Raw genomic sequence first — 27,108 nt, forward strand, 5'->3', positions numbered from 1 at the left:
CTGAACGACAGTCCAGTGGCAGTGATGGCGGGGAGCAGGGCTGGCCAGATAGCACCCCCCCGCATCGCCTCCTGCAAACCAGCAGTCGGACATACCCCAAGGGCGCAGGCTGGGCTGAGGTACCCCCCCCCCATGCACAAATTTCGTGCACGGGGCCTCTCGTGTAACATAAATGTCACGTACATGTTCATGCATGCTGTACTGTATTTCTATGTGTCTGCTTGTTTTTTGTTTGTTTAATATATTTTAATGATTTTTCACAGAGAGGAAGAGAGAGGGATAGCGAGTTAGAAACATGGATGAGAGAGAAACATCACTCAGCTGCCACCTGCACACCCCCCACTGGGGATGTGCCTGCCACCAAGGTACATGCCCTTGACCAGGATCGAACCCGGGACCCTTCAGTCCGCAGGCCGACGCTCTATCCACTGAGCCAAATCGGTCAGAGAGTGAACTTTCTCTTACCGTTGGATTCCTGGCTCTGATCTCTTCCTTAGCCATAACTCCACCGCCCAGTCCCGGCTGACTCCCTCGGTTAGACACCTGGTGCCATTCCTCCATCAACAGATTCAAGATGAAAGATGAAACAGAGGCCGGAGACCATGGGACACCAGGACACAGGCTTTATTGGAGATCACCCTGCCGCCGCCTTCCAGAGGGGAAAGGGGACGGGCCGGGGGTGAGAGCACCTTTTGAGGGGAGGGAAGGAGGGGACGGGGCTTAGGGCACTCAGCACACGCTGATTGGTGGTTTCATATAAGGCACTTGATTAGGCACCTAGGGACTTAGGAATCAGGGGCTTAGGGTATTTGGCAGGTGCTGATTGGTGGTTCAATGTACAGTCCATATAAGGTGCTCAGGAATGTCCTGCTGCAGGTGGAGTTTACATCATACTCCGTCCATCAGTTGGGGGAAGGGGGGATCTATCACAAGACATCTGGGCCCGGGCACCCTGGTCTCTCTGTAGCCATGGGGGTCTCTGATGCATAAGTTTTCCCCTCAGCTTCCCACTCTTTTCCACCAGAGTCCCCCTAAATAGCACGAAGGACCTAGCCAGTGCGGCCCAGTGATTGAGTGTGGACTTAGGAATCAGGAGGTCACGGGTCAGTTCCGGACCAGGTCATATGCCCAGGGTTACAGGCTCGATCCCCAGTAGGGGGCGTTCAGGAGGCAGCCGATCCATGATTCTCTCTCCTCATGGATGTCTCTATCTCCCTCTTCCTCGCTGAAATAAATTTTAAAAATAAATAAAAATATATTTTAAAAAGCCCTAGCTGGTTTGGCTCAGTGGATAGAGCGTCAGCCTGTGGACCGAAGGGTCCCAGGTTCAATTCTGGTCAAGGGCACATGCCTGGGTTGTGGGCTGGATTTCCAGTAGGGGGCCTGCAGGAGGCAGCTGATCAATGATTCTTTCTCATCATTGATGTTTCCGTCTTTCTCTCCTTCTCCCTTCCTCTCTGAAATCAATATAAATATATTTTTTAAAAATTCTGTCCGTCCTGACCTGGCCGGTGTGGCTCAGTTGGTTGGGCGATGTCCCGTGCACCAAGTAGGGGGTGTGCAGGAGGCAGCCGATGTGTGACTCTCTCCCTCTCCCTTCCTCTGTCGAAGGGAGGAAGGACATTTTTTTAAAATATGTTTTTATTGATTTTTAGAGAGAGAGGAAGGAGGAGGGACAGAGATAGAGACATGGCTGAGAGAGGAACATCCATCCATCGGCTGCCTCCTGCCCGCCCCCTACTGGGGATGGAGCCCGAAACCTAGTGTTACCGAAATTTTGGACTGGAACCCGGATTCTTCTTTAGAATCGAAGAATGAACCCACGGACAGAAAGTGGTCTAGCAAAGGTGGAGATTTATTGAAGAACAAGTGCAGACTCACACGTGGGGAGGGGGAAGAGTCCCACAGAATGGACTCCCACGTGGGGAGGGGGAAAGGGTCCCACTGAGTTCCTTTTCCCTATGGCTTAGGAAGGCTGCAGAAACTGGTGCCTGGATAGCCCCTCTGATTGGTCAAATATTCCCCTTCGAGTTGATTACTATAGTAACTCCTGGGCTCAAAGGTTGAACCTCACAGGAGACAAGTGGTTCTCCCCCCCCCCCCCCCCCGCCCCCCCCCCCCGCCTTCCCTATTGTTTTCCTGTTCCCTTTGGGCTTTCTTCCCCTCCTTCTGAATGGCTTCCTTCTCTTTATTTTGTAAATATGGACCTTTCTCGGCTACTTCCAGTTCCCTTGTCTCATGCAAATGCAACTGTTGCTGCTTCCTCGTCTTATGGAAATGTACCTTCTCCCTGTGTTTTTTCCATGGACCCAATTCTAAAACAAAATTTTTTTTTAAATCCCCAAGCCTGCCTAGATCCCCCTAAAATTCCTGCTTCACCAGGAATCGAACCAGTGACCTCCTGGTTCCTGGGTATGGATGCTCAATCGCTGAGCGACAGCAGCAGGATAAATACTTTAAAGATTCTCTAGGTTCCAACGGTCTTGCCATTGTGCAAACGCGGCCAGTCGTTGACGCGTCGCCACGGCAACGAGCCGCAGGGTATCCTGGGAAATGGAGTTCCGGCGCCACGCAAAGGACTCTAGGCTCCTGGATCGATGAAGGCGCCAGTGCGATTCCACTCCGGGCGGAGGACCGTCTCTCCGCCCCTCTCCCGGGCCAGTTCGCCTCGGGGAAGAGATCGCAGCCCGCGTCGCCCGGCTCTCCCCACCTCACGCCAGGGCGGGGCCGCCCGGAGCCGCGCGGCGCCCCGGAGGCTTCTGGGAGTACTCGCGCAGTGCGCAGGCGCGGATGCGCGCGTTAGCCTCCGCGGGTGAGCGCGGCTCCCAGTCCCGCTGATTCCGGACCGGGACACGCAGGTGCGGAGGCCGGGAAGGGCGGCGAGGCGGAGGCCGGGTCAGGGTGAGCGGACCAAGGGCGGGCCGCAGCGCCGGAGCGCAGGTGCGTGATTTCTCCGGGGAGCGCGGCCTGGGCGGTGCGCGCGGCCGGCCTTGCGTGCCACGTGGGTTGGCGCGGAGGCGGCGACGCCCCCTGGTCGGCGCTGATGGCGTGCGTGCTGGCGTTCGCGGTTACGTAAGAGAGGGGCGGGGCCTCCGGCCGTGGTCCGTGGGATGTCCCGGGAGTGGTGGAAGCGGAGGCGCTGGAGCCGCGTGGCTTTGTTTAGGGGCGGGGCGAGGAGGCGCTGGGGGCGGTCCCGGCCGCGAGGGGGCGGGGCCTCGCGCTCCTGAGGCCGCACGGGGGCGGTCCCAACCGTGAGGGGGCGGGGCCTCGCGCTCCTGAGGCGGCGCGGGGGCGGGCCCGAGCGTGAGGGGGCGGGGCTGAGGTCCGGGAGGTGAATGCGCAGGCGCAGGCAGCGCGGGGGCGTTAGCGCTGGAGTCAGGTGGGCGCCGCAGGGAAGCGACCCGAGAGGACGGGGGTGAGGGTGAGTGTGGGTGTCCGTGCTGCCGCTGCTCCGTGGGGTCGTAAGGCCGCGGGGGCCCCTGCGCCCCAGGCTGTGTGAGGCTGTGAGCCCGAGGCTGCTTGGGGTCGGGACCCCGAGGCTGCGTGTGAGGGGAAGGGCCGTCACTGTGAAACGTGTGATGGCGTCGGTGTGCGGGGAGGAGAGGGCGTGTGGGTGTGACGGGGCCGGCTGTGGGGGGCGGGGGCGGGCCCCGGGTCCGAGTAACTTCACGGTGGTCTGGGCTGCTCACGCGGGAGAGCGGTGCCTGCACCGGGGGGCGGGGGGGCGGGCCGTGCGTGGGGCCCTGCGGGTGGGGATGCGCGGGAGGCTGGCAGGTGCGGGACCTGTTGCTGTCGCCGCCGGGGGCGGTGTGCGACCGGTGTCGGTGCTTCTGCAGGTGCGAGTGTGCGGGGTGCCCCCCGGGGCGGATCCGCCTGGACCTGGAAGAGGGTCCCCGCGGGGAGGATTCCCAGCGGCCGCGACGGGCCCTGGTGGTACCGATTTTTTTAAAAAAAATTTTGGGCTGGAACCCGGATTCTTTGTCCCCCAGAATCGAATGAATCCACGGACAGAAGGTGGTGTAGCAGAGGAGGAGGTTTATTGAAGAACAAGGACGGACTCCCCGTGGGAGGGGGGAGCGTCCCCCTGAATTCCTCTTCCCAACGGCTTAGAGTCTGGTGCCTGGATGGCCCCTGATTGGTCACCAGACTGGTTACCATAGTAACGGCTGGGCTCGCCGTGGAACCTCTCGGTAGCACACGTGAGGGCCCCCCCGCCCCTTCCTCATTGTTTTCCTATCGCCTCCGGGCTTCCTTCTCTTTGTTTTGTAAATGTGACCTTTGGTGGCTGCTCCCAGCGCCCTGGTCTTAGGGAGATGTGCCTTCTCCCCGTCTGCAGCCCCGCTCTTTTCCGTAGACCCCAATTCTAAAAAACCCCTAAGCCTGCCTATGTCCCCCCAAATTCCTGCTTCCCTGGGGACGGCAGCCCGCGTGTGGCCGTGCGGGGCTTGCCTCCCGGGGGACGGGGAGGTTACGCGGGGTAACGGGTGAGACCCCCAGCATAGCGCTTGCTGGGCCTTGTGGGGGTGCAGGGTGTCGGTGTGATGCCCTGCAGAGGCGCGGAGGCAGGGTGCCATGGTGATGCTGGGGGTGGGCGCTCCTCCTTGAAGCTGAGGAGGGTGGCGCCCCAGTAGCCGAGCTGCCGCTGGTTGTCCGCCTTTGAAAGGAGGGTGGTCCCAGCCGGTGTGGCTCAGTGGATAGAGCGTCAGCCTGCGGACAGAAGGGTCCCGGGTTCCATTCCTGGTCTGGGCACATGCCCAGGTTAGGGGCTTGATCCCCAGTAGGGGGCGTGCAGGAGGCAGCTGAGCAAAGATTCTCATCATGGATGTTTCTATCTCTCCCTCTCCCTCCCTCCATCTCTGAAAGCAATAAAAATATTTTTTTAAAAAAGCAGAAGACCCCTAACTGGTTTGACTCAGTGGGTAGAGCGTCAGCCTGTGGACTGAAGGGTCCCAGGTTCGATTCCGGTCAAGGGCATGTACCTTGGTTGTGGGCACATCCCCAGTAGCGGGTGTGCAGGAGGCAGCTGATCATCGATGTTTCTCTCTATCCCTCTGCCCTTCTCTAAAAAAATCAATAAAATATATATTTTTTTAAAAGAAAAATATCCATGATGAGAGAATCATGTATCAGCTGCCTCCTGCAAGTCCCCCACTGGGGATGGAGCCCACAACCTGGGCATGTGCCCCCGACCAGAATCAAACCTGGGATCCTTGAGTCCGCGGGCCAATGCTCTATCCACTGGGCCACACCAGCGAGGGCTGTTATTGACAACCTAACGGGAAGGACGCCCAGAGAGTTTCCGAATTTCCTCGCCTGGGTTCCAGGAGGGCAGAAGCAGGGCGGCGGCCTGGGTGGAGGTGTCCCTTGGGAGCTCGTGGAGGGGAGACCTGAGCAGGGCCTGGGGGAGGAGGGGTTCCCATAGCATGAGCTGGAGGCAGCTCTGCGGCTAGCCCAGTGGTCGGCAAACTCATTAGTCAACAGAGCCAAATACCAACAGTACAACAATTTAAATTTCTTTTCAGAACCAAATTTTTTAAACTTAAACTATGTAGGTAGGTACATTGTTACTAACTTAATTAGGGTACTCCTCAGCTGACCTTTGCTAAAAACTCAAGGGGCCAAAGAGCTGCACGTGGCTCTCGAGCCGCAGTTTGCCGACCACTGGGCTAGACCAGTTCTCACTGTGGGTACTTTGGGCCAGATAACGAGGGGGGATGGGGGCTATGAGTTGTAAGATTGCCCCTGGCCTCCACCCACCAGAAGCCAGCAGCACACGCCCTGCCCCGGAGGTGAAAGCCAGGTGTCCCCAGAGGGGGGGGTGGGGAGGGCGGGAGGCTCCAAGAGGCAGGCACTCGTTCCGCAGGCATGTGTCTGCCATGGCCAGGTCCGTGCAGGTCAACGGACAAGACCGGCCAGGTTCCTGCTCACCTGTGTTAGAAAGAAGGGGAGCCCCCAGGTCAGGGTCCTGGTAGGACAATGCGCACACGGTGGTCTGCTGGAGTTTGTCACCTCTGACACAGTGACCTGTCCTTTGCTCCTGATTGGAGCTCAGGAACACAGTCCTTCGCGATTGGCTAATTCAAAGGGAGGGGTTGGCCTGTGCTGTTTTAAGATGGCGGCCGTTTAAACTGTTCTTTGACAGAAGAGGTGACTTATTTGTTCTCACACGTGGAGCTTGCATTTGGTAAGGAGACCCGGGTTAACCCTGTAACAGGTGGCTCAGTGGCTGAGCGTGGACCTAGGAACCAGGAGGTCACAGTTCACTTCCCGGTCAGGGCACGTGCCCGGCTGGTGGGCTCCATCCCCAGTGTGGGGGTGCAGGAGGCAGCCAGTCAATGGTTCTCTCTCATCATCGATGTTTCTATCTCGCTCCCTCTCTGAAATCAGTAAAAATATACTTAAATAAGTAAATAAATCTATACCAGGTGGCAGTATTTTGAAAAGTAAAGTAGGGCCCGTCCACCTGTGAACCAGGAGGTCGAGGTTCGATTCCCGGTCGGGGCACATGCCGGGTTGTGGGCTCGGTCCCCATTGGGGGGCGTATGGAGGCAGCCGATCCATGATTCCCTCTCATCATTGATGTTTCTAACTCTCTCCCTCTCCCTTCCTCTCTGAAATCAATAGAAAATGGTTTTAAAAGTAAAGCAGGTGAAGGGATGGTGGGACGGCAGTGGGTGCTGTGCCCAGAGTCAGCGCCCGGCTTCCGGGGGCATCCCAGTCACTGAAGCCAGATTGGCCACCAGCGTGACTGCCCGCCCTCCAGCTGCTCCGTGTCTTCTCCTCCGGCGCTGACGTCCAGCTTCAACACGGGGAGGTCCGACCTCCGGCCCACCTGGCGGCCCAGAGACCCAGCAGGCGTTCTAGACGAGGCTCCCCGTGAGGTCCCCTTTGGGAAGCTGTAGGGAATAAAAAGGCCCAGCTCAGTCCTCGGAGATTCCGCTCTGCTGGGCCTGGCGTGGGCACAGCCATCCCGGTCATCGGGCAGCTCCCAGGGTCTCGTGTCCCAGGGGCTCCGCTCGGCGTCTAGCAGCGAAGGACATGGACCCGGGGGAGGTGCTTTCAGGGTCAGGGTCGGCAAAGGCGGCCTGACCCTGCGCGTCCCCGCGGAGGGGACAGGCCCAGCCCCGTCCGCAGGCGCAGGCGGGAAGGCTCTCCGTGGAAGGAGAAAGGGCAGGGCCTTTAGAGAAGCGTCTTTGCGTGTCACTGGCCGCTGGGCCGCAGTCAGGGGAGGGCTGGCCTTCCGGTGCTTGCCGGGCTCGGACTGCCTGTGCGGAAGGGACGGGAGGACTGGCCGGGAGCCGGGAGCCCGCTCGGGGCAATGCCCAGCAGCCGCGGCGGAGGGAGGCTTCCTTCTCCCCATCGCGCAGATGAGCAAACGAGCTTCGCGCCAGAACCCCCTCGCGTCACGCTGCTGCCCTCTCCTCCCCAGCGCTGAGGTCCTCGGGGAACACTGTCTCGTGGACGGCGGCCAATGAGAAACCGCAGGCCCAGCCGGTCGCCGCTGCCCGGAGCCACCCCCTCCACCTGAGGCATCGCCCGGCAAGCGGGCCATGTTCCTACCCGGTAAGCACCGGCAAGCGTGCCTTCTCTCCTCCTCACCTCACACGGCCCGAGCTACCCTGACAAACACTGTCAGGGCACGAAGCAGAGACCGCCAGCGGGAGCTTCCCTGCTGAGGCAGCTGCTTTGGGGGTGCCCCAGCCCGGAGCCAGGCCCTCCGCCTCCCCTGCTGCTGGAGGGGGTCCGCCACAGTGCGCCTCCCGCCACCGGCTCCCGGGCTCCTGGCCGGTCCGGCTCCGGGGAAGGTGCGGGAAGCCTGGAGATGTGTTAACAGCCCTGGAGAAGGGCCGCCGGGCGTGACCTTAACCTCTCAGCTGCCGTCCCTGCCCTGTTAGACGGGCCACACGGGACTCCGCCCCGCTTGGTGAGGGTCAGGTAGAGTCTGTGTATGACCTTGTATGACCTTGGGCCTCCCATGTGCTACGAGTCTGGGCCCTGCACTCTCCCCTCCACCTTTGTGCCAGTCTCACTCCGAGAGTGGTCTTGCTTTCATAGAGGGAGGGAGAGGGAGAGGGAGATAGAAACATCAGTGATGCAAGAGAACCATTGATCGGCTGCCTCCTGCACGCCTCCCACTGGAGATCGAACCCACAACCCGGGCATGTGCCCTTGACCAGAATCGAACCTGGGACCCTTCAGTCTGCAGGTCAATGCTCTATTCATGGAGGCAACCCAGCTTGGGCCTCCCCTAACCTTTCTACTTACTGCTGCCACCTGCCTCTGCCCGCCACCCACCAGACCCGGGCTTCCTTATCCAGCCCTCCCTGCTGTCTGACATGCTCCATGTGAACCATAGGGGAAAAACCAACAGGTTATCTGCCCCTGGGTCCCAGCACAGGGCTCCCCCACGCGTGTAAATTCCTGAGTGGTAAGAGCGTCTTCTGTTTTGTTTTTGTTTTTGTTTTTGTGGGTTTTTAAAAATATATTTTATTGATTTTTTACAGAGAGAAAGGGAGAGAGTTAGAAACATCAATGAGCCGAAACCGGTTTGGCTCAGTAGATAGAGCCTCGGCCTACAGACTGAAGGGTCCCAGGTTCGATTCTGGTCAAGGGCATGTACCTTGGTTGCGGGCACATCCCCAGTGGGGGGTGTGCAGGAGGCAGCTGATGGATGTTTCTCTCTCATCAATATTTCTAACTCTATCCCTCTCCCTTCCTCTCTGTAAAAAAAATAATAAAATATATTTTTTTTAAAAAGAAAAAAAAAAGAAACATTGATGAGAGAGAAACATCCATCAGCTGCCTCCTGCACACCTCCTACTGGGGATGTGCCTTTGAGCGGAATCGAACCTGGAACCCTTCAGTCCGAAGGCCGACGCTCTATCCACTGAGCCACACCGGTCAGGGCTGTCTTCTGTTCTAATGAGGAGACTCTGGGTGGCTCCTGGTGGGGGCTGTCCCCCCCCGAAAGACCAGCCACGATTGGAAACTTGGCATTTCAGCACCCCCTTCTCCAGAGAAGGGAGGAGGGGCTAGAGGCAGTTAGTGATCGATCACACCCATGTGATCCCTAAACGGGGGTTCAGAGAGCTCCTGGGTTAGGGAACACTTCCCCGCACCCGAGGCTGAGGCCCCCCAGGGACAGAGGCTCCTGTGCCCGGGGCCCTCCCAGCCCTCGCCCTGCCTCCCTGCTCACCTGTGTCTTCTGTCACAGCCTCTGTCATAAACAGCCACACGGAAGGCATGTTTCCCAGAGTCCTGCGAGCCATCGCACCAAAAGATGGACCCCGGGGAGAAGGTCCTAGGAACCTCGACTTGGCCACGTTGGACAGAGGTCTTGGGCCCCCTGGGCTCCTACTGCTGGCAACCGGCGTCTGGGTCCAGGTCCCGGTAGTGAGTGAGAATAGGGTGATGCTACAGGACATCCCTCTCCCTGGATACACACGTGCTCACGTCACGCACGCACAGGACGGAGGTGAGAACGCCGGGAGCACAAAGCTCAGCTCGCTGTGTGGAGAAAGACAGCTTTTCCCCAAACACTGCAACCTGCTGACTTACTGTGTTTGCTGCTCGTGGTCTGTCCGCACCAACTCAGGTGCTCCCCGCGGGGCGAGGTCCCGTGCACCCCCAGTGCCCTGGCCCGTGTGGCGGGCTGGCTAAAACTGCCCTGCACAACGGGGTGGCCCCAGAGTGAATACAACTCTCTACCTCGTCCTCGCGGTCCGTCCCAGCCCGAGGCCTGTGCGGGTGCCCCGGGGCGGAGGGGGGGAGGGACTGTGTGACCCCTCCTGTCCTCTCCGGACACTGCGAGCTGACCTTTGGTGCTCTGCGTGTGTGTGCATGTGAGCGCGCGTGTGTCCAGGGCGAGGGGCTCTGGCTCTCACCCTCGAGACTCCAGGACCACCCGAAAAGCCAGCCAGACCCCTGACCTCTCTTCTCCTGCAGCCCCGCCTGCCCTGCACGCGGCCCCTCCCCCGACGAGGACGCTCGGTGCAGAGGGAAGGATGCCAGCCCTGCGGCTGAAGCCCAAGCCCAGGGTAAGCGGCCACTGCTCTTCCTTCGGGGTGTTCGTCCCTTAGACCCGGACCCTGTGCGTTCCCTCCCGGCCCGTCCTGCCTCACCGAGACCCGGCCCAGGCCTGTTCCCCAGGTCCCTGCCATCACCACGGGGAGCATGAGGAGGGCACGCGATCGCTCCCCTTCCTTCAGCACCTGGGGTTCCTGCCGATGCCAAGAAACGCCCTCCCCGGGGGAAGACAGCAGCCTCTGCTTTCTCAGGGTGGTGCGCTCCAGAGCTAACCTCCCAGCATTGCTTGGTCTGTACTTGTACAACTCATCTTACAAGGAGAAAACCTCTGACTTTAAGAGACTCCCATAGCTGCTCAGGCTGCATGCACTGGCGCCAAGCCGTGAGGCGGTGAGGCCGGGCCCTGGACGAGCCGGCTTCAGCTCCGGAGTGATGGGCAGTGCACTGGCTTTCTGCCGACGCCTCTCGAGGCAGTTTCTCGTGACCAGCAGCTCCACCCTCTGCGCTGTGCGTGGGTTCCCTGTGGCTGCACGTGTCACCTGGCAGCAGGCGTGCGTTCTCACCCGTTCCTGGCTGGGAGCTGGGCACGGCACGGCACGGCACGGCACGGCCTGGCCTCTGCTGTGGGTCTCACACGGCTGAAATCCAGGTGTTGGCTGGCTGCGGCCTCACCTTCTCCACTTTCCACGTGGCCCTTCTTCCACCTTCAAACCAGCACCCGCAGGCCCGACCCAGCTCCTGCCTGGGTCTCCCTAGCTCCCTGCCCTCCTCACCTGTGACGGCGGGAGAGAAGCCAGCACTCGGAGCCTGAGCTCTGCGTGTGCATTGCTGGGGCATTCCCTAAGCATCCGGCCCCCTAGACAGCCCTGGCCGTCCTGGCTTCACGCCACTGGTTAGTAAGACCTTGATGACACCTGCAGAGACCCTTGTTCCGAGGGGGATATACTCACGGGCCCTTTAGTGAGCGAGGAGATGGCCCTGAGCTGAGGCAGGCTGCCCAGCTCCTCCATGCAGGACTGAGAGAGTCACTCAGTCACCTCCTCTTCCTCCCTCCCCCCTCCCCTGGTCGGTCAGTGCTGCCATCCTCTCGGGTTGCTGCATCACAGCTACTGTGAGCGCCGAGTAAGGCCAGTGCGTGCCCGTAGGAGTTTGGACTCAGTGCCCAGAAGTCCAAGTTGACACGCCTTCTGTGCAAGGTTTTTTGTGGGTTTTTTTCATATGTTTGTATTGACTTCTGAGAGGAAGGGAGAGGGAGAGAGATAGAAACATCCATGATGAGAGAGAATCACAAATCGGCTGCCTCCTGCACGCCCTCTCCTAGGGATCGAGCCCGCATCCTGGGCATGTGCCCTGACTGGGATCAAACCATGACCTCCTGGTTCATAGGCCAACACTCAGCGGCTGAGCCTGCCGGCCGGGCACACAGCCTTTAACACCGGGCCGCGCTGCGTTGTGTGGTGTTAATTCTCCTGCCCCTTTGGGCTCCGGTCTCCAGTGTCCTGAGTAGGTTCCTGGCCCCGGTGTCTCCGTGTGTGGGACGAGCCCGCTGTCTGCTGCAGGTGTGTGGTCGCATGAGCCCCCCATGACCGATGTGGGGTTTTCCGTTGCAGGCGCCAGTGACGTTCGGGGACCTGGCCATCTATTTCTCCCAGGAGGAGTGGGAGAAGCTGAGCCCCGCACAGAAGGGTCTGTACAGGGACGTCATGTTGGAGACCTACCAGACCCTGGCCTCTCTCGGTGAGCCCCCGCCCCGCCAGCCCTGAGGAACGGGGATTTGGCCGTCGTCAGGGAAACAAAAGCCACCCCAGTTAGGGTTTGCTTTCTCTTTAGCAGCTTTATGGAGATAAAGCTCAAACACTGTACATGACCGCCAGCACTCACTCTCCGTGTCCCCACCCACGCCCACAACCCCCCACTTAGCAAACACTAGTCCCTCTCCCGCCCTAGGATGTGCACAGACCTGGAATCACACAAGACGTGGTCCTTGGTGTTTGCTTCTTCCACGGAGCTCCGTGTTTTCAAGGTTCATCCACACTGTAGCGGGAGACAGGACACTCACAGCATGTTCCTGTGTATGGCCCATTAACATCCCATTGCACAGGCCACATGAGTGAATCCATGATGGGCACATGTGCTGTGTCCACTCTACAGCTCTTAGAATATGCCGCTGTGAACATTGTGTCTGAGTTTTGGGGGGATGCATATTTTCATTTCTGTTGGGTATGTAGCTAGGAGCGGAATTGCTGGTCAGATAGTCACTGTGTGTGTAACCTTTTGAGGACATCGCCTGTGTTGAGAGAGATTGATGAATGTCAGGAAGTCACGTAACAGGCGCTGTTAAAGGGGCACTGTGGGCATGGGTGGCACAGATGGCGCTGCAGACGCAGCCACCTCCCAGGGCACGGGAGCGGCTGGGCTCTCAGGACGGAGGGATGCACTGCCTGGCTTTGTACTCCTGAGGGGGCAAGAGGGGGCCAGCTCTGGGAGTGGATGGGAAAAAAGAAACTGAAACTACAGAGGCCCTGCTGGTAGACACACTCGGGAGCAGCTGGCGAAGGAGGGGTGTGGGGTGCAGAGCAGAAAGGCTGGTATCGGGAGCCGATAGGCAGCAGCTTACTGACCAGCCTCGAGCTTCTGCTCCAACTTCTCAGGAAACCAGTTTGCTCTGTAGTTAGGAAGAACTGCCAGCGGCCCTCTGCCTCCCCCACACTCCTTTTGTGCCCGCAGATCCCCTTTCCATTGGCACAGGGCGTGGCCATGGCACCCACGTCATGCTCAATCCCAGTGTTTTCCCGTGTGCAGGACTGTCCGGTCGGAAGCCAGATGTGATCACCTTGTTGGAGAAAGGGAAAGTACCCTTGACGGAAGGAAGACACCCCGGCCTGGGTGAGTGACAGAGCCTGGGTCTGGAAGTGTGTGCAGGCACACTCCAGAGTGGGAGGGCCAGGGGCAGGCTGACATTCAAGAGCCCCTCCCCCACCTCCTGGCCCCAGACCTGTGCGGGATTCAGGCCTCTCCAGTAGGACCGTCGCCCGCAGGGAGAAGAGTACCATTTTATAGGCCCTTCCTGGGTACAGACACTTCCCAGTGCAGGCTCCCCCCGCCGTGCTGAGGCGGGTACTGTGATTCCGGTGCTGTGGGTGATAACACAGACCCAGCCTTGTCCGCACCCATCACTCTCCCTGCCTCAGCATTCACACTTCCCTCAGAGAAAGCGTATTCCCACTTCTTTAATGACAGCTCTCCAGCAATAATGTTCCAGCTGCAGCATTTTCTTCAGTCCTTTCAAAACTTAAAAATCTTATCCACACTGTTCATTTTGTCTACTTTGTAAGGACTCATTCCCTTGTCTAATAGATTCCTCTTTGGTTGATCAAGTTGTGTGGGGTTTTTTTACACTTCTAAGAGGCTTTTTAGTTGTAAAAAGTATCCTCCTATATAATAAAGAGCTAATATGCTAATGGTCCTCACGCCGCAACTGCCAATCACCAGGAGGCTGCCGGGACAACAGACGTGTTCGGGGGCGCGGGGCTGCGTGCCCGCCATGGAGGCAGTCCACGCAGCAGAAAATGTCTGAAGAGCAACATACCTCTAATGCTGAAAGAAGGCGATATTGGCGACAGAATTTATCTGAAGAGCAACTATTGGCACAACGTAGATCTGCAGCTGAAAGAAGCCGGCGTTACCGACAGAAAATGTCTAAAGAGAAACGAGCCGCTGACACTGAAAGAAGGCGGCTTTGGCGACAGAATTTAACTGGAGAGAAATTACTGGCACAACGTAGATCTGAAGCCGAAAGAAGACGGCGTTATCGACAGAAAATGTCTCAAGAGCAACGTGCCTTGGAAGTTGAAAAAAGGCGGCTTCGGCGACATAGAGCGTCTCAAGGGGAACTATTGGCACAATGTACCTCATTAAAAATGCAGCTACAGGTGCAATTGTTTCTCGAAAAAATGAGCAGATTGAAAAATTAAATGAAGAAATTTCGGGTATACTCAGTGGAGATTTTCACACACATTTGAGTGATGATTCCATTGATTCAGCAGATGATGCTGAATGGGAAAATTTCCCTATCGAATTTCTTCATAGTATCACTCCTTCAGGAATGCCGTGTCACAAATTAAAATTGAAAAGTGGGTACAACCATCATGCTACGGAGAAATCTTAGTAATAAATAGGTCTTTGTAATGGTCCTCGAGGTATTATCGCAAGATTGTGACCTAACATAATCGAATCAGAAGTATTAACAGGATCTGTAGAGGGAGAGATTGTTCTGATTCCAAGAATTGATTTGTCCCCATCAGACACTGGCCTCCCATTTAAATTGATTCGAAGACAGTTTCCCGAGATGCCAGTGTTTGGGATAACTATTAATAAATCACCAGGACAAACTCTAGACAAAGTGGGAATATTCCTACCTGAACACGTTTTCAGACATGGTCAGTTATATGTTGCTTTCTTTTTTGAGTTCAAGGAGTGTGTGACGTTAAAGTTGTAAATATTTCATCACAAGGGATATTAGTCAAGCATTCTGAAAGTGTTTTCACTCTTAATGTGGTGGTATACAGGGAGATACTAGAAGAAGTTTAATTTATCAGTTATTGTTTGTATCAGGGTTATTTTTCTATCATTTTTTGGTTTTAGATCATGTTTTTGTTATTTTCAGATCATGTTTTTATTATTTTTATATTATGTCTTATGTTGTTTATTAATAAACATTATTTTCATATACATTTTACTAGTTTTCTTTCCTCTCTGACACGTCAATTATAGAGAAAGGGCAAATAGCAATATTAAGATGTTTCCTGTAATTAATTTCCCTTTTACTGTGCACGAATTTCATGCACCAGGCCACTAGTGACATTAAATATACGACCTTAACCGTTTTTAAATGTGCAGTTGAGTATATTAACGTTGTCATGCGGCAGATCTCTAGAATGTTGTATCTTGCAACACTGAACCTCTGCCCTCTAATTGCTGGTCCTCCCCAGCCCCTAGCAGCCACCCTCCTGCTCCATCTCTGCGATTAGGACGACTGTGGCTATTTCATAGGAATGGAATCACAGTATTTGACCTTTCTGACTGGCTCTTTTTACTTAGCTTAATGGCCTTGAGGTTCATCCCCATTGTAGCATGTGACAGAATTTCCTTCTTTTTAAGGGCTTTAATATTCCATTGTGTATATACAAATTCGGCCTTCCGTATCAGTTCCACATTTGTGAATATAACCAACTGTGGGTTGAGAACGTTTGGGGCAATGAGACAATAAGGACACATACGTAATTATAAATATTCTTTTACCGCATCCAACGCAGCTAGAGAGCGGTCCAGTTCCTGAGTAGTGGTGGCTGGGGATTGAGAAAATGAAAGAGGCAGACACAGAAATAGAAGGGAACAGCTGGGGCCAGGTGGGACAACTGTCCTTCTGATGGAGAGACAGTGACCAAGACCCGGTACAGTGCATTTATTTTATTTTATTTTATTTTAAATATATTTTATTGACTTCTTACAGAGAGGAAGGGAGAGGGATAGAGAGCTAGAAACATCGATGAGAGAGAAACATCGACCAGCTGCCTCCTGCACACCCCCTACTGGGGATGTGCCTGCAACCAAGGTACATGCCCTTGACCGGGAATCGAACCTGGGACCTTTCAGTCCGCAGGCCGACGCTCTAGCCACTGAGCCAAACCGGTTTCGGCTGCATTTATTTTATACAGTGAGATACCAGGAAGTTTTTACTAAAGTTTAACATAAAGGAAATTATATGCATTCTCATGGCTTCTTTGTAATCGTCACTTCTGGCTGAGCCTGGGCAATTGTGTTCATTCCTGGTTGCCAGGGGTCTTGTCCAGTATCTAGGAAGGGTTCAGGAATCTGGAGAAAGGCTGTGTAAATTATTAAGAGTCCAAAGACAAAACATAATTTTGGAAGGCATTTTGGGGAGCCAGAAGAGACTTAGCTAAAGAAACCAAGTCCTCTTGAATCTCAGACCCCCTTGCTCTTTATTAACACAAACTAGAGGCCGGGTGCATGAAATTTGTGCATGGGGATGGAGGGTCCCTCAGCCCAGCCTGCACCCTACAATCCAGGACCCCTTGAGGGACATCTCTCTCACAATCCTGGACCGCTGGCTACTAATCACTTGCCTACCTGTGTGGTCACCCCCAATTACCCCCTCTGCCGGTATTGTTGCCCCTAACTGCCCCCTCCTGCCAGCCTGGTTGCCCATAACTGTCCCCATGTGCCAGCCTAGTCACCTCTTTCTGCCCCTCCTGCCAGCCTAATCGTCCCCAACTGTGCCCTCCCCACCCCCACTGGCCTGATTGCCCAAAACTGCACCTCCCTCCACCGACCTGGTCACCCCACACAATCTGTTCAGTTGTTTGGTCGTCCCTCACTAATCCCCCTGCCAACCTGGTTGCCCCACGCAGCCTACTTGTTCAGTCGTTTGGTTGTCTCTCGGGTCGGCCCTGGGCGGCTGGGCAGCCACCACCATCTGAGGCTGGCCCTGGGCCGCTGGGGAGCAGTGGGGACTTGGCGCCACCATCTTGTGGCTGTGGGTACTGCCAACTTGGAGGACAGGGCAATCAATTAGCATATTCCCTCCTTATTGGTTATGGGTGTGGCCATCTTTGTGATGGTGTGAGGGTCAATTAGCATATTCCCTCTTTATTAGATAGGATTGTCCTAAGGCCATGGTCGGCAAACTGTGGCTCGCGAGCCCCATGCGGCTCTTTGGCCCCTTGAGTGGCTCTTCCACAAAATACCACGGCCTGGGCAAGTCTATTTTGAAGAAGTGGCGTTAGAAGAAGCTTAAGTTTAAAAAATATGGCTCTCAAAAGAAATTTCAATCGTACTGTTGATATTTGGCTCTGTTGACTAATGAGTTTGCCGACCACAGTCCTAAGGCAAGGTAGATATACACATCAAAGGCCGAGGTTTAATATACAGAGGCATTGTTGGATTGGGGGAACTGCCTACAGCTGTTTAAGTGTTTGGCCCGTAGGAGGCAATAACATGTAGATTGAAATGCCCTAGACTGTCTGGCAGCAAGCAATCATTTATGCCTCCTTTTCAGGTTTGGGGAAATGCCCTTAGCCATTTCCAGCAGGCAATAACATGTGATTCAACAGCCCAAGGTCCACCAACCTTTTGATGAACTTCTTGCATTTATGACCTGCTGGAATATCACTCTTTTTTAATTAATAAATTTTAAAATTAGACACATTCATGTTCTTTTAAATTACTGCTAGGACTTAAAGGAATCTGTCTGCAGTAAGGTTTTTTTTTGGGCCAACAGTTCTTTCAGTCCCAATTTCAATGTCCAACAGTTTTTTCTGTGTACATGCCAGCAATGATATTCTAGTTCTGGAAGGTGGATAAACGGTGGCATGCACGTCCAACCTTCTTTGCCTTGGTCCTGGGCAACCTGCAGCAACACACGGCTGCTGACTGCTAGTATGGCAAGGCGTCTTCACCATCTCCATTTCTCGACTGTTTCTCCTCTTGTCTTCAGCGTGTTGTTTGGGGTCCACTACTATTCTGTGGCTGGAACAATCTGGTCAGTTCCTCTCTCAAATCCATTGTTTTAAGAATCCACACAGGCTTGGAGGAGTTTTCTGGTAATACACAGCATATTCTCAACCACAGGTTACATTAAGGAATCTTCTATAAACTAGACTTGGGATCCTTTTCATTTTTGCCCAAACAATTTTCCTTGGGCTTATTTTGACGACAAGGGTGTTTCCATGGGTGTCTTGCCATCAGCATTACAAGTGAAAAAAATGTTTAAAGTGAAAAATTTTCTTGATGTAATGTACTTACAGGGAATTATTCCCCCCTTTTTTGACGTAACTATTAGGAGGCTTTTAGAAATTTTGCAATGCTGTCTTTATAACTTTTAATTTTTTGCACAGAAATATGACTGCTCTGGATTTATTACATGTTAAGCAGCTTTTACTATGAGATTAACTATCAGTAAAAATTTAATTAATGCTTTAAGAATAGATTCCTGCCAAAACCGGTTTGGCTCAGTGGATAGAGCGTTGGCCTGCGGACTGAAGGGTCCCAGGTTCAATTCTGGTCAAGGGCATGTACCTTGGTTGCAGGCACATCCCCTGCAGGGAGTGTGCAGGGGGCAGCTGATCGATGTGTCTCTCTCATCGATGTTTCTAACTCTCCCTCTCCCTTCCTCTCTCTACAAAATCAATAAAATATGTATTTTTTTTAAATTACCACATTTTTCTGCTGGGAGAAGCCAGCCTTCATAATTAAAGGGTGCAGTCTTTACCTGGGCTTTTTAAATTAATACTAGAGGCCTGGTGCATGGAAATTCATGCACGTGGGTGGGGGGGGGGGGATCCCTCAGCCTGGCTTGTGCCCTCTCGCAGTCCGGGACCCCTTGGGGGATGTCCACCTGCTGGCTTAAGCCTGCTCCCCAAGGGATAGGGCCTAAGCTGGCAGTCAGACATCCCTCTGGGAGCCCTCGGGGGATGTCCACCTGCCAGCTTAGGCCCACAGTTGGATATCCTTAGCGCTGCTGAGGAGGCGGGAAAGGCTCCCACCACCTCTGCTGCACTCGCAGTCATCACCCTGGCTTGTGGCTGAGCGGAGTTGCCCCTGTGGGAGTGCACTAACCACCAGGGGGCAGCTCCTCCATTGAGCATCTGCTCCCTAGTGGTCAGTGCTCGTCATAGCGACTGGTCATTCCGGGCGTTCCACCCTTAGGATCCATTTGCATATTACCCTTTTATTATATAGGATATTATTATCTCTGTTTCAACAACCTTGAGATTCAAATCCAATTATAATTATCCAAGACATTCACATCAATGTTTCTCACTCCCTTCCTCTCTCTAAAAAGCAATAAAAACATCCTCAGTGGAAAAAAGAAAAGGAGAAAAGTAAGAGGGTTTTTTTGGTTTCACTTATTCCTTCTTCAGTGCTCTTCCTTTCTCTGTGTAGGTCCCAGCTTCTGATCTACATTATTTTCCTTCTTAGAAGGACCTCTTTTTAACAGCTCTTTCAAGGCAGATCTACTGGCAACGAATTCTCTCAACAATTGTTTGTCTGAGAAAGCCTTTATTTCTCTTTCACTCTTGAAGGATACAGGCAGTCCTCGGGTTACGTCGGACTCGTATGTCATTTCGTGCTTAATGTTACCATCTCTGATAAATACTGATAATTCAGTATTTACCCTTGTATGTACATACTAGTAGCCCTGCACGCGAATCTGTGTGCCAGTAGCTCTCTGTCGCCCTCCTGTAGCTCTCCGCCTGCTCCCCCCGCCCCCCTCATAGCTTGCTGCCCTGTCCCCTCCTATAGCTTTTCGCAGCCCACTTGTAGTTCCCTGCCCCACCCTCCTTCAGATCCATGATCTGGTCATTACACTGTCGTTATGCCTCAAGTCGTAATGGATAATTAGCATATTTCTCTTATTGTATAGGAGGATGTGCTTTATGTTTTTTATTATTTATTTACCACAAGTAAAGGTCAGGAATTGTTACCTTTCTTTCAAATGTTTTTTTACTGTTTCACTTCATTACCGCTGTGTATGTGCTCCATGTGAGTGACGTAGATGCTTAGGGAGGTGGGTTCCGACTTAGGGCGAAAATCGAGTTACGTCAGAACAGATCTCCCACATAACCCGAGGACTGCCTGTATTTTCACAGAGTACAGAACTTGAGGTTACTGGTTTCTCTCTTCAAACGAGAGTTGCCAGTGACTCTTGCTAAAATGAGTATTTAGATAAAAGCCCAGCCTGTCTCCAATTTAATCAGCCTAATGAAATTCAAATTTTTACATTAACATTAATTCTGGGGAAATATTAATTTTTTCTTAACATTAATTCTGGGAAAAGATTAAAAGGTATTCAAGTGTTATAGAAGACTGGAGAAAAGACAAGCAACGCTTAGAGAAATGGAGTTACACAGCTTTATTACGCCGGCGTTCTCAAAAATCTGAGCAAAGCCATCCGGTGGAAGCCTTTCCTTTATACCTTTTTTGACTTCTTTGTCGCCCAAATATGGACTGGGGCTTCCGGACCTTTCGGGGGCTTTGTAAAAAGCTCCGTGTGTAGGGATGGGGGTCATGGGATCACACCTCAGGGCCTGACTGGCGCCAGCACTGACAGCCCTCTCCGGGGGTGTGTATCGTTTTATGATTTGTGGCCTCTGTAACATGTGAGCAAACAGGCGACAAATCTTGCTAGCCCAGACTGCAGGAAAAGGGGCGATAGGTTCTATTTTCCCATCTGGGTTGCATTGTTCTGCTTGAGGGAAGTTCCCTTAGAGGGAAAGAGATGTCATAGAAAGAATTCGCCTTTAGCCTTCTCGTCCCCCCACCCCTCGTCCCACAGACTTTTCTTAGTGGTACGACGATGATGGTATGTTAAGATGAACAGGGACGACGACCGCTCCTGGCTGCTTCCTGCTAATAAGGGATGACGACCAAGGGGTTAGCATCCCGTTTCTTCCTCGGAAGGGTTTGTAGGGAATTCTTCTGGTTTGTAGGACCATGTGGAGTTTAAAGGCATCTAGGCGAGATGAGATAAAGAGTTAAGAAATTTAGAAGACATGGCCCTCAGGTTGCAGCTATGAGTAGCATTAACAGTGGTCCTGTCAATGGGAGAAGCCATTTCCAGACCCCCTCCCACCCCCTAAGCAGCCCCGGACTCAGATAGCTCCTGTCTTCTGTTTGTTGTTCATTCAGTTAGATCCTTAGCCTTATCCCTGACAATGCCTGACTGGTTGGCGTAAAAGCAACACTCTTCTCCTAGGACAGTGATGGCGAACCTATGGCACGCGTGTCAACACTGACACATGTAGCCATTTCTGATGACACGCGGCTGCATGCCGAGGATGAAACATTTGCGACTAGAGTCTTGGAGTTAGTGTTTTCCTCAAAGTGACACACTACCCGAGTTATGCTCAGTTTTTTTGGCGAAGTTTGACACACCAAGCTCAAAAGGTTGCCCATCACTGTCCTAGGAAGAGGCAGATTCCACCTTTCTCTGCCATTAGTAAGTCTAATCCCCTTCTATTCTGTAGTACTACTATGGCTAAGGAATCAACTTGATCCTGCAAGGCGATTAGGGTCTCAGCTACTCTATGTCTTCTGAAAATTCTTGGGTTAAAACTTGATAAGAGGATGCCGAAACCAGTTTGGCTCAGTGGATAGAGCGTCGGCCTGCGGACTGAAGGGTCCCAGGTTCGATTCCGGTCACGGGCATATACCTTGGTTGCGGGCACATCCCCGGTGGGGGTTGTGCAGGAGGCAGCTGGTCGATGTTTCTCTCTCATCAATGTTTCTGGCTCTCTATCCCTCTCCTTTCCTCTCTGTAAAAAATCAATAAAATAGGTTTTTTTATTTTTATTTATTTTTTAAAAAATATATTTTATTGATTTTTTACAGAGAGGAAGAGAGAGGGATAGAGAGTTAGAAACATCGATGAGAGAGAAACATCCATCAGCTGCCTCTTGCACACCCCCTACCGGGGATGTGCCTGGAACCAAGGTACATGCCCTTGACCGGAATCGAACCTGGGACCCTTGAGTCCATAGGCCGACGCTCTATCCACTGAGCCAAACCGGTTTCGGCTAAAATAGGTTTAAAAAAAAAAAAAAAAAACTTGACAAGAGGAGACAGAGTGAGCTGTTTTCCCTACCCTGGCTCTTACGCCACCCGCAACTTCAAGTGCTCATTAGAAGGGGAATCACTTGCAGAGCCCTTTTATATCTAGTTACTGCTTTAAGGGACCTCTCAATGGATTGGTTGTTGGGCATGATAGACATGTCTGGGGTTAGATAGGCAGGAGTGCACACTCCCATCCAGTTTGCAGGCAGGCAGGGGCAAGCAGTGGTCCCACACATGTGGAATGTTCCTGCAGGGGGCACCAGGGACAGGTGGTGTTTTCAGCCTTCAGAGTTGAGTTGCATAGATCATCTGGGAGGTGACCTGTTGGCTGTTGGCCCTGGGTACTGCTGAACCAAATAGGAGCAACATTAGTTAGCTGCACATTGGCCATGACCGGTCCTATTATTTCTTCCGCTAAGTTCCCTGGTTTAGCTTTGTTTACTGGGGTAGCCATTAAGAGGAGTGGTCCTGGGGGAAGACATAACCAGCAATCCCTAGCCACATTAGGGTTGGTAATGTTGAGGAGGTGGTGGGTTGAACCAAGGAGCTGATAGAATCGGGGTCCACGTCATTGCCTCTGTGGCCGAGTTCTTAGTCTGGGTACTGGTACCTTGGATGCTTCTGTCGTTGCTTGATTGTTTCTAGTCCGATGGCTTCCCTGGCTCGGGCTCAGTCAACAAAACTGGTTCCCCCTCTGTGGGCCCAGCAGACGTATGCACTGCTTGAGGATCCCTGATAGTGGTTGCAGAGCTTACCTTCCAGTAGCCCTGTCTTTTCCATACACAGAGCTTTACTCCAGTGTAGCCCTAGCTCCCCTGATAAGAGGAAAGACAATAATGTCATCCTGGGTCCTGGTTAGAGCAGGGGCAGGATGGATATAGTTGCAAGGGAGAGTGGGAACATACAGGCTATAACTAAGGGAAGTATGTTATTCCCCCTGTTCCTGTTCAGTGGGGGTCCAGAGCAGTGAACTGCTAGAACAAAGAGTAGTAGTATAACTATTCCTGCAAGGCAGATGTAACCAAGAATGGCATGACAAGGAGTGGTCCAGCAATTCTTAATGAGGCCTTCGTTTCCTTGCTGAGGTGCAGCCGGAGAGGATTTTCAACATCTGGGGTCACCTTCCACTCAGACTGATCGCACAAGTTTACTGGCAATGAATTCTCTCAACATTTGTTTGAGAAAGTCTTTATTTCTCTTTCACTCTTGAAGGGTATTTGTCACAAAGTACAGAACTTGAGGTTAATGGTTTCTCTCTTCAAAAGAGAGTTCCCAGTGACTCTTGCAAAAATGAGTATTTAGCCAAGGCCGGTTTGGCTCAGTGGATAGAGCGTCGGCCTGCGGACTCAAGGGTCCCGGGTTCGATCCCGGTCAGGGGCATGTGCCTTGGTTGCAGGCACATCCCCGGTGGGGCGTGTGCAGGAGGCGGCTGATCGATGTTTCTCTCTCATCGATGTTTCTGGCTCTCTGTCCCTCTCTCTTCCTCTCTGTGGAAAATCAATAAAATATATTTTTTAAAAAAAATGAGTATTTAGTTAAAAGCCCATCCTGCCTCCAATTTAATCAGCCTAATGAAATTCAAATTTCACAGTATTATTTTTTCTTAACATTAATTCTGGGAAAATATGAAAAGGTGTTCAAGTGGTTTTAAATTTCTCCTCTAATGTTTTTCACTTCTTTAGCATTTCAAAGAGCTACTTTAGTCATTTTAAAGGACTATTAATTTTGATATTCTTAAGGGACATGTACATTTCAGAAAATGGGAAAAATCAAAATGAAGGAAAATATTACTGCAATCCAATCTCCCAGAAAGCACACTTTCGATTTAGATGCACAGCTTTCAGATATTTTCAACTTTAAAAAATGGGATTATTATTGTGGTCAAGTTTGATGAATTTTTCACTTACATTCTAGGAAATTTTCTGTCAATTCAACTTAGCTTCTTACACGACAATTTTTTAAAAAAATAAGAAAACAAATGTTTAATTTGTTGATGTCTTTCACACTCAGGGTCTAAATGTGAGACCAAGAAGTTACCTCCAGATCATTGCAACAAACCTGGGCAAAGCATCTGTCAGAAACCAGTTTCTGCATCACGAATAGGTCCCACGGGGAAGAGAGGCTGCAAGAAAAATTCAGCCCTAAAGAAACCCAAGAAAGTGCATCCAGGGAAGAAGTCATTAAAATGTAATGACTGTGGGAAAACCTTCAGTCAAAGCTTCTCTCTTAAACTTCATCAGAATTCCCATACTGAAGAGAAACCTTATGAATGTAGCCATTGTAGAAAAGCCTTCAGACAGGTCTCGTCCCTCCTCCTTCATCAGAGAATTCACAACGGAAGGAAGAGCCATGAATGTGATCAATGTGGGGAAAGCTTCACGCAGAGAACAACCCTTCTTCTACATGAGAAAAGTCACGGTGGGAAAGGAACCTCTGACCGTGGGAAGACCTTGAGCCCATGTCCCACCCTCAGGATACATCAGAAAACTCTCCTTGATGAAAATGCCCGCCCGTGCAGAAAACGTGGGAAATCCTTCATTCGAAGGCCATCCCTTTCACGTCATAGGAAAATCCACAATGAAAAGAAAATCCACGAATGCAGTAAATGTGGGAGAGGCTTCCATAAGAAATCAGTCCTTGTTCGACATAAAAGAGTTCATACTGGAGAGAAAACTAATGAGGGTGAGAAGGCCTCGAGTCAGCAGAGCAGCCACCATTTAGAGAATCCTTATAAATGTAGAAAATGTGGAAAATCTTTTAATAGGATCTCATCCATCATGCTTCACCAGAGAATTCATGCTTCAGAGAAACCCTACAAATGTGATAAGTGTGAGAAGGTCTTCCAGCGGCTTTCAACCCTTATTCTACATCTAAAAACTCATAATGGAAAGAAACTGTACAGATGCAATAAATGCGAGAAGGTCTGTAATCGGCATTCATCCCTAATTCAACATCAGAAAGTTCATACAAGGAAGAAGAAACTCTTTGAATGTAAGGAATGTGGGAAGATGTTTTCTGAAACTGCCAACCTTAAAATACATCAGAACATTCATTCTGAAGAGAAGCCTTTCAAATGCAACAAATGTAGTAAAGTGTTCGGCCGCCAGTCATTTCTTATTGAACATCAGAGAATTCATACAGGGGAAAAACCGTACCAGTGCGAGGAATGCGGGAAAGCTTTCAGTCATCGGATATCTCTTACTCGACATAAGAGAATTCATACTGAGGACAGACCGTATGAATGCGACCAGTGTGGCAAGGCCTTCAGTCAGAGCGCGCACCTTGCCCAACATGAAAGGATTCACACTGGAGAGAAGCCGTACACGTGCAAGACCTGCGGGAAGGCCTTCAGTCAGCGCACTTCCCTTATTCTACACGAACGAAGTCATACAGGAGAGAAGCCCTATGAATGTACTGAGTGTGGGAAGGCCTTCAGCAGTGGCTCGGACCTCATCCGGCATCAGAGAAGTCACTCCTCAGAGAAACCCTACGAGTGCAGTAAATGTGGGAAGGCATACAGTCGGAGCTCATCCCTGGTTCGACATCAGAATACACATTCAGAAGGAAAAACCTAAGGGTGTTACTAAAGCAAAGACTGAGTCTCAAAGTAGCAGGTACAGAGGCAGGGGGGAAATGCATTTGTCTCTAACACACATTTTGTAAAAATGGGGCCGTTTGATGATGCTTCCCCCTTTGAAAGCCAAAGGGCAAAAGTCCTTGATGACTTTGACCTAAGAATCTGAAATTAGCTGAGGCAGTGACCTTATCATAGGTCTTAATTAAGCTCAGCTGCTTGGGTAGGTCATTTCTCATAAAGACAATTCTTCATTTGATAAGAATCACTGATATTTTATTTCCAATGTAGTTTTCCTTTATATGTTTTGTGTGTTTTTTTACATATTTTTTACATCAGAGAGGAAGGGAGACGGAGAGAGAGATAGAAACATTAATGATGAAAGAGAATCATGGATCGACTGCCTCCTGCATGCCCCACACTGAGGATGGAGCCCACACTCAGGCCTGTGCCCCTGACCGGGAATTGCACCCTGACCTCCTGGTTCATAGGTGGACCCTCACCCAATGAGCCACACCAGCCGGGCTCCGGTGTAGTTTTAAAGTTATTTTAAAGTGGAATTGCAGCTATTTTATTGGGCACATACAACAAATAGTGGAACTGTCCATTTTTTTTGGATGGGGCTTTGAGCCTGATTTAACGTCACATGAAGAGTTTGAGTTTGTCCCATAGAATGAGAACTATCACATAAAAGAAGGAACTTCCCAGAAAACCAGGGTACCACTTTCAGCTGACAGACATTTGTGGGTGATAATAAAGAAGAGCGAATCCTGGAGTGGATAATGACACAATTAACAAGCCTCATGGCTAATGAAGGAAAGAAAAACATGACATACTGAAGATTGAGGAACTTCAGAGCAGAGAGAAATTATTTTATTTGAAAATAACTTGTCTATATTTATATGGATAAACATCAGTATTTTCATGTAAGAACACTGGTGTGCAATAAGTAATTGGTGGAGAATGGGTTCTCCTGGACTGAATGTCTCTCCTCCCAAATTCATATGTTGCAAGTCCAACCAACCCCCCAGTGCAATGGCCTTTGGAAATGGGGCCTTTGAGAAGTAATGAGGGTTAGACGAGGACAGGAGAGTGGAGCCGTCTTGACAGGATTAGGACCTCAAAAGGAAAGAGCACCGGAGAGATTCTCGTTCTCTCTGCCAGGTCTGGACACAGGAAGAAGGCCGGTGTCTACAGCCCGGAAGCAGTCCACCATGCCGGCTCCCTGACCTGGGACTCGGCCTACGGGACGCTGGGGAATGAGTTTCTTTTGTTGAAGCCTCCCAGTCTGGTATTTTGTTACGGCACCTTGGACAGACTGACACGGGAAAACCCTGGATTTCTGGACCAGGCTCCTCTCCTGTGAACTGTTCCTCATAATAGCTTTGTCGTCTCCTAGCTTGTGCAGCAAACCTAAGACAAAATCAGAGTTCTTTTTTTGTAATTTGGTTACACACAGTTGGATGCTTCTCTGTGCATTTTCCCTCTGCAAAAGCTGTTTTTTAAAAAACTGTTTTATTGATTTCACAGAGAGGAAGGGAGAGGAGAGAGAAACATCGACAAGAGAGAAACATCTGTCAGCTGCCTCCTGCACCCCGCCCCCCCACACCACCTACTGGGAGTCGAGCCTAAAAGCCGGCCGTGTGCCCTGACCTGGAATTGAAACTCCTGCAGCCTGGGACAATGCTCAACCAACTGAGCCACGCCAGCCAGGCTGCAAAAGCCATTTTTGAAAACACCCACATATTGTTAAGACAGCTTTGTGGAGTGTGTGACCAGATGGGGTAGGGCACTCTAACTTGGATCACAACTGACAGAAAACTATATCTGTGAAGGGTGACTTCCTTTTTTATTTAAACTTGTCACATCAGTTC

The 27,108-nt window shown here is 51.9% G+C and overlaps 1 protein-coding gene across 2 annotated transcripts; it reads left to right on the forward strand.

Moving 5' to 3' along the window:
* Positions 1–3,357: 3,357 nt before the first annotated feature.
* Positions 3,358–25,365, forward strand: ZNF667 (zinc finger protein 667). Of its 2 annotated transcripts, none has more exons than XM_028138107.2 (7): positions 3,358–3,421; positions 7,430–7,563; positions 9,215–9,475; positions 9,946–10,037; positions 11,637–11,763; positions 12,829–12,912; positions 23,671–25,365. In XM_028138107.2, the coding sequence occupies exons 2-7, from the start codon at positions 7,551–7,553 to the stop codon at positions 25,233–25,235; spliced, it is 2,142 nt and encodes a 713-aa protein (XP_027993908.2). In that variant the 5' UTR covers positions 3,358–3,421; positions 7,430–7,550; the 3' UTR covers positions 25,236–25,365. The 2 variants fall into 2 exon arrangements, with proteins under 2 accessions (XP_027993908.2, XP_054566382.1); XM_054710407.1 differs by lacking the exon at positions 23,671–25,365 and adding an exon at positions 13,519–14,753.
* The last annotated feature ends 1,743 nt before the right edge of the window (positions 25,366–27,108 follow it).

This window comes from Eptesicus fuscus, chromosome 21 (genome assembly GCF_027574615.1).
Source record: "Eptesicus fuscus isolate TK198812 chromosome 21, DD_ASM_mEF_20220401, whole genome shotgun sequence".
In the NCBI taxonomy this organism is placed as follows: Eukaryota; Metazoa; Chordata; class Mammalia; order Chiroptera; family Vespertilionidae; genus Eptesicus; species Eptesicus fuscus.

Excerpts from the sequence above, each read along its gene's own strand:
- ZNF667 (XM_028138107.2), top strand. Across the intron at positions 10,038-11,636 it reads GGCTGAAGCCCAAGCCCAGG|GCGCCAGTGACGTTCGGGGA; the intron begins GTAAGCGGCCAC and ends TTTCCGTTGCAG. Across the intron at positions 12,913-23,670 it reads AGGAAGACACCCCGGCCTGG|GGTCTAAATGTGAGACCAAG; the intron begins GTGAGTGACAGA and ends TTTCACACTCAG.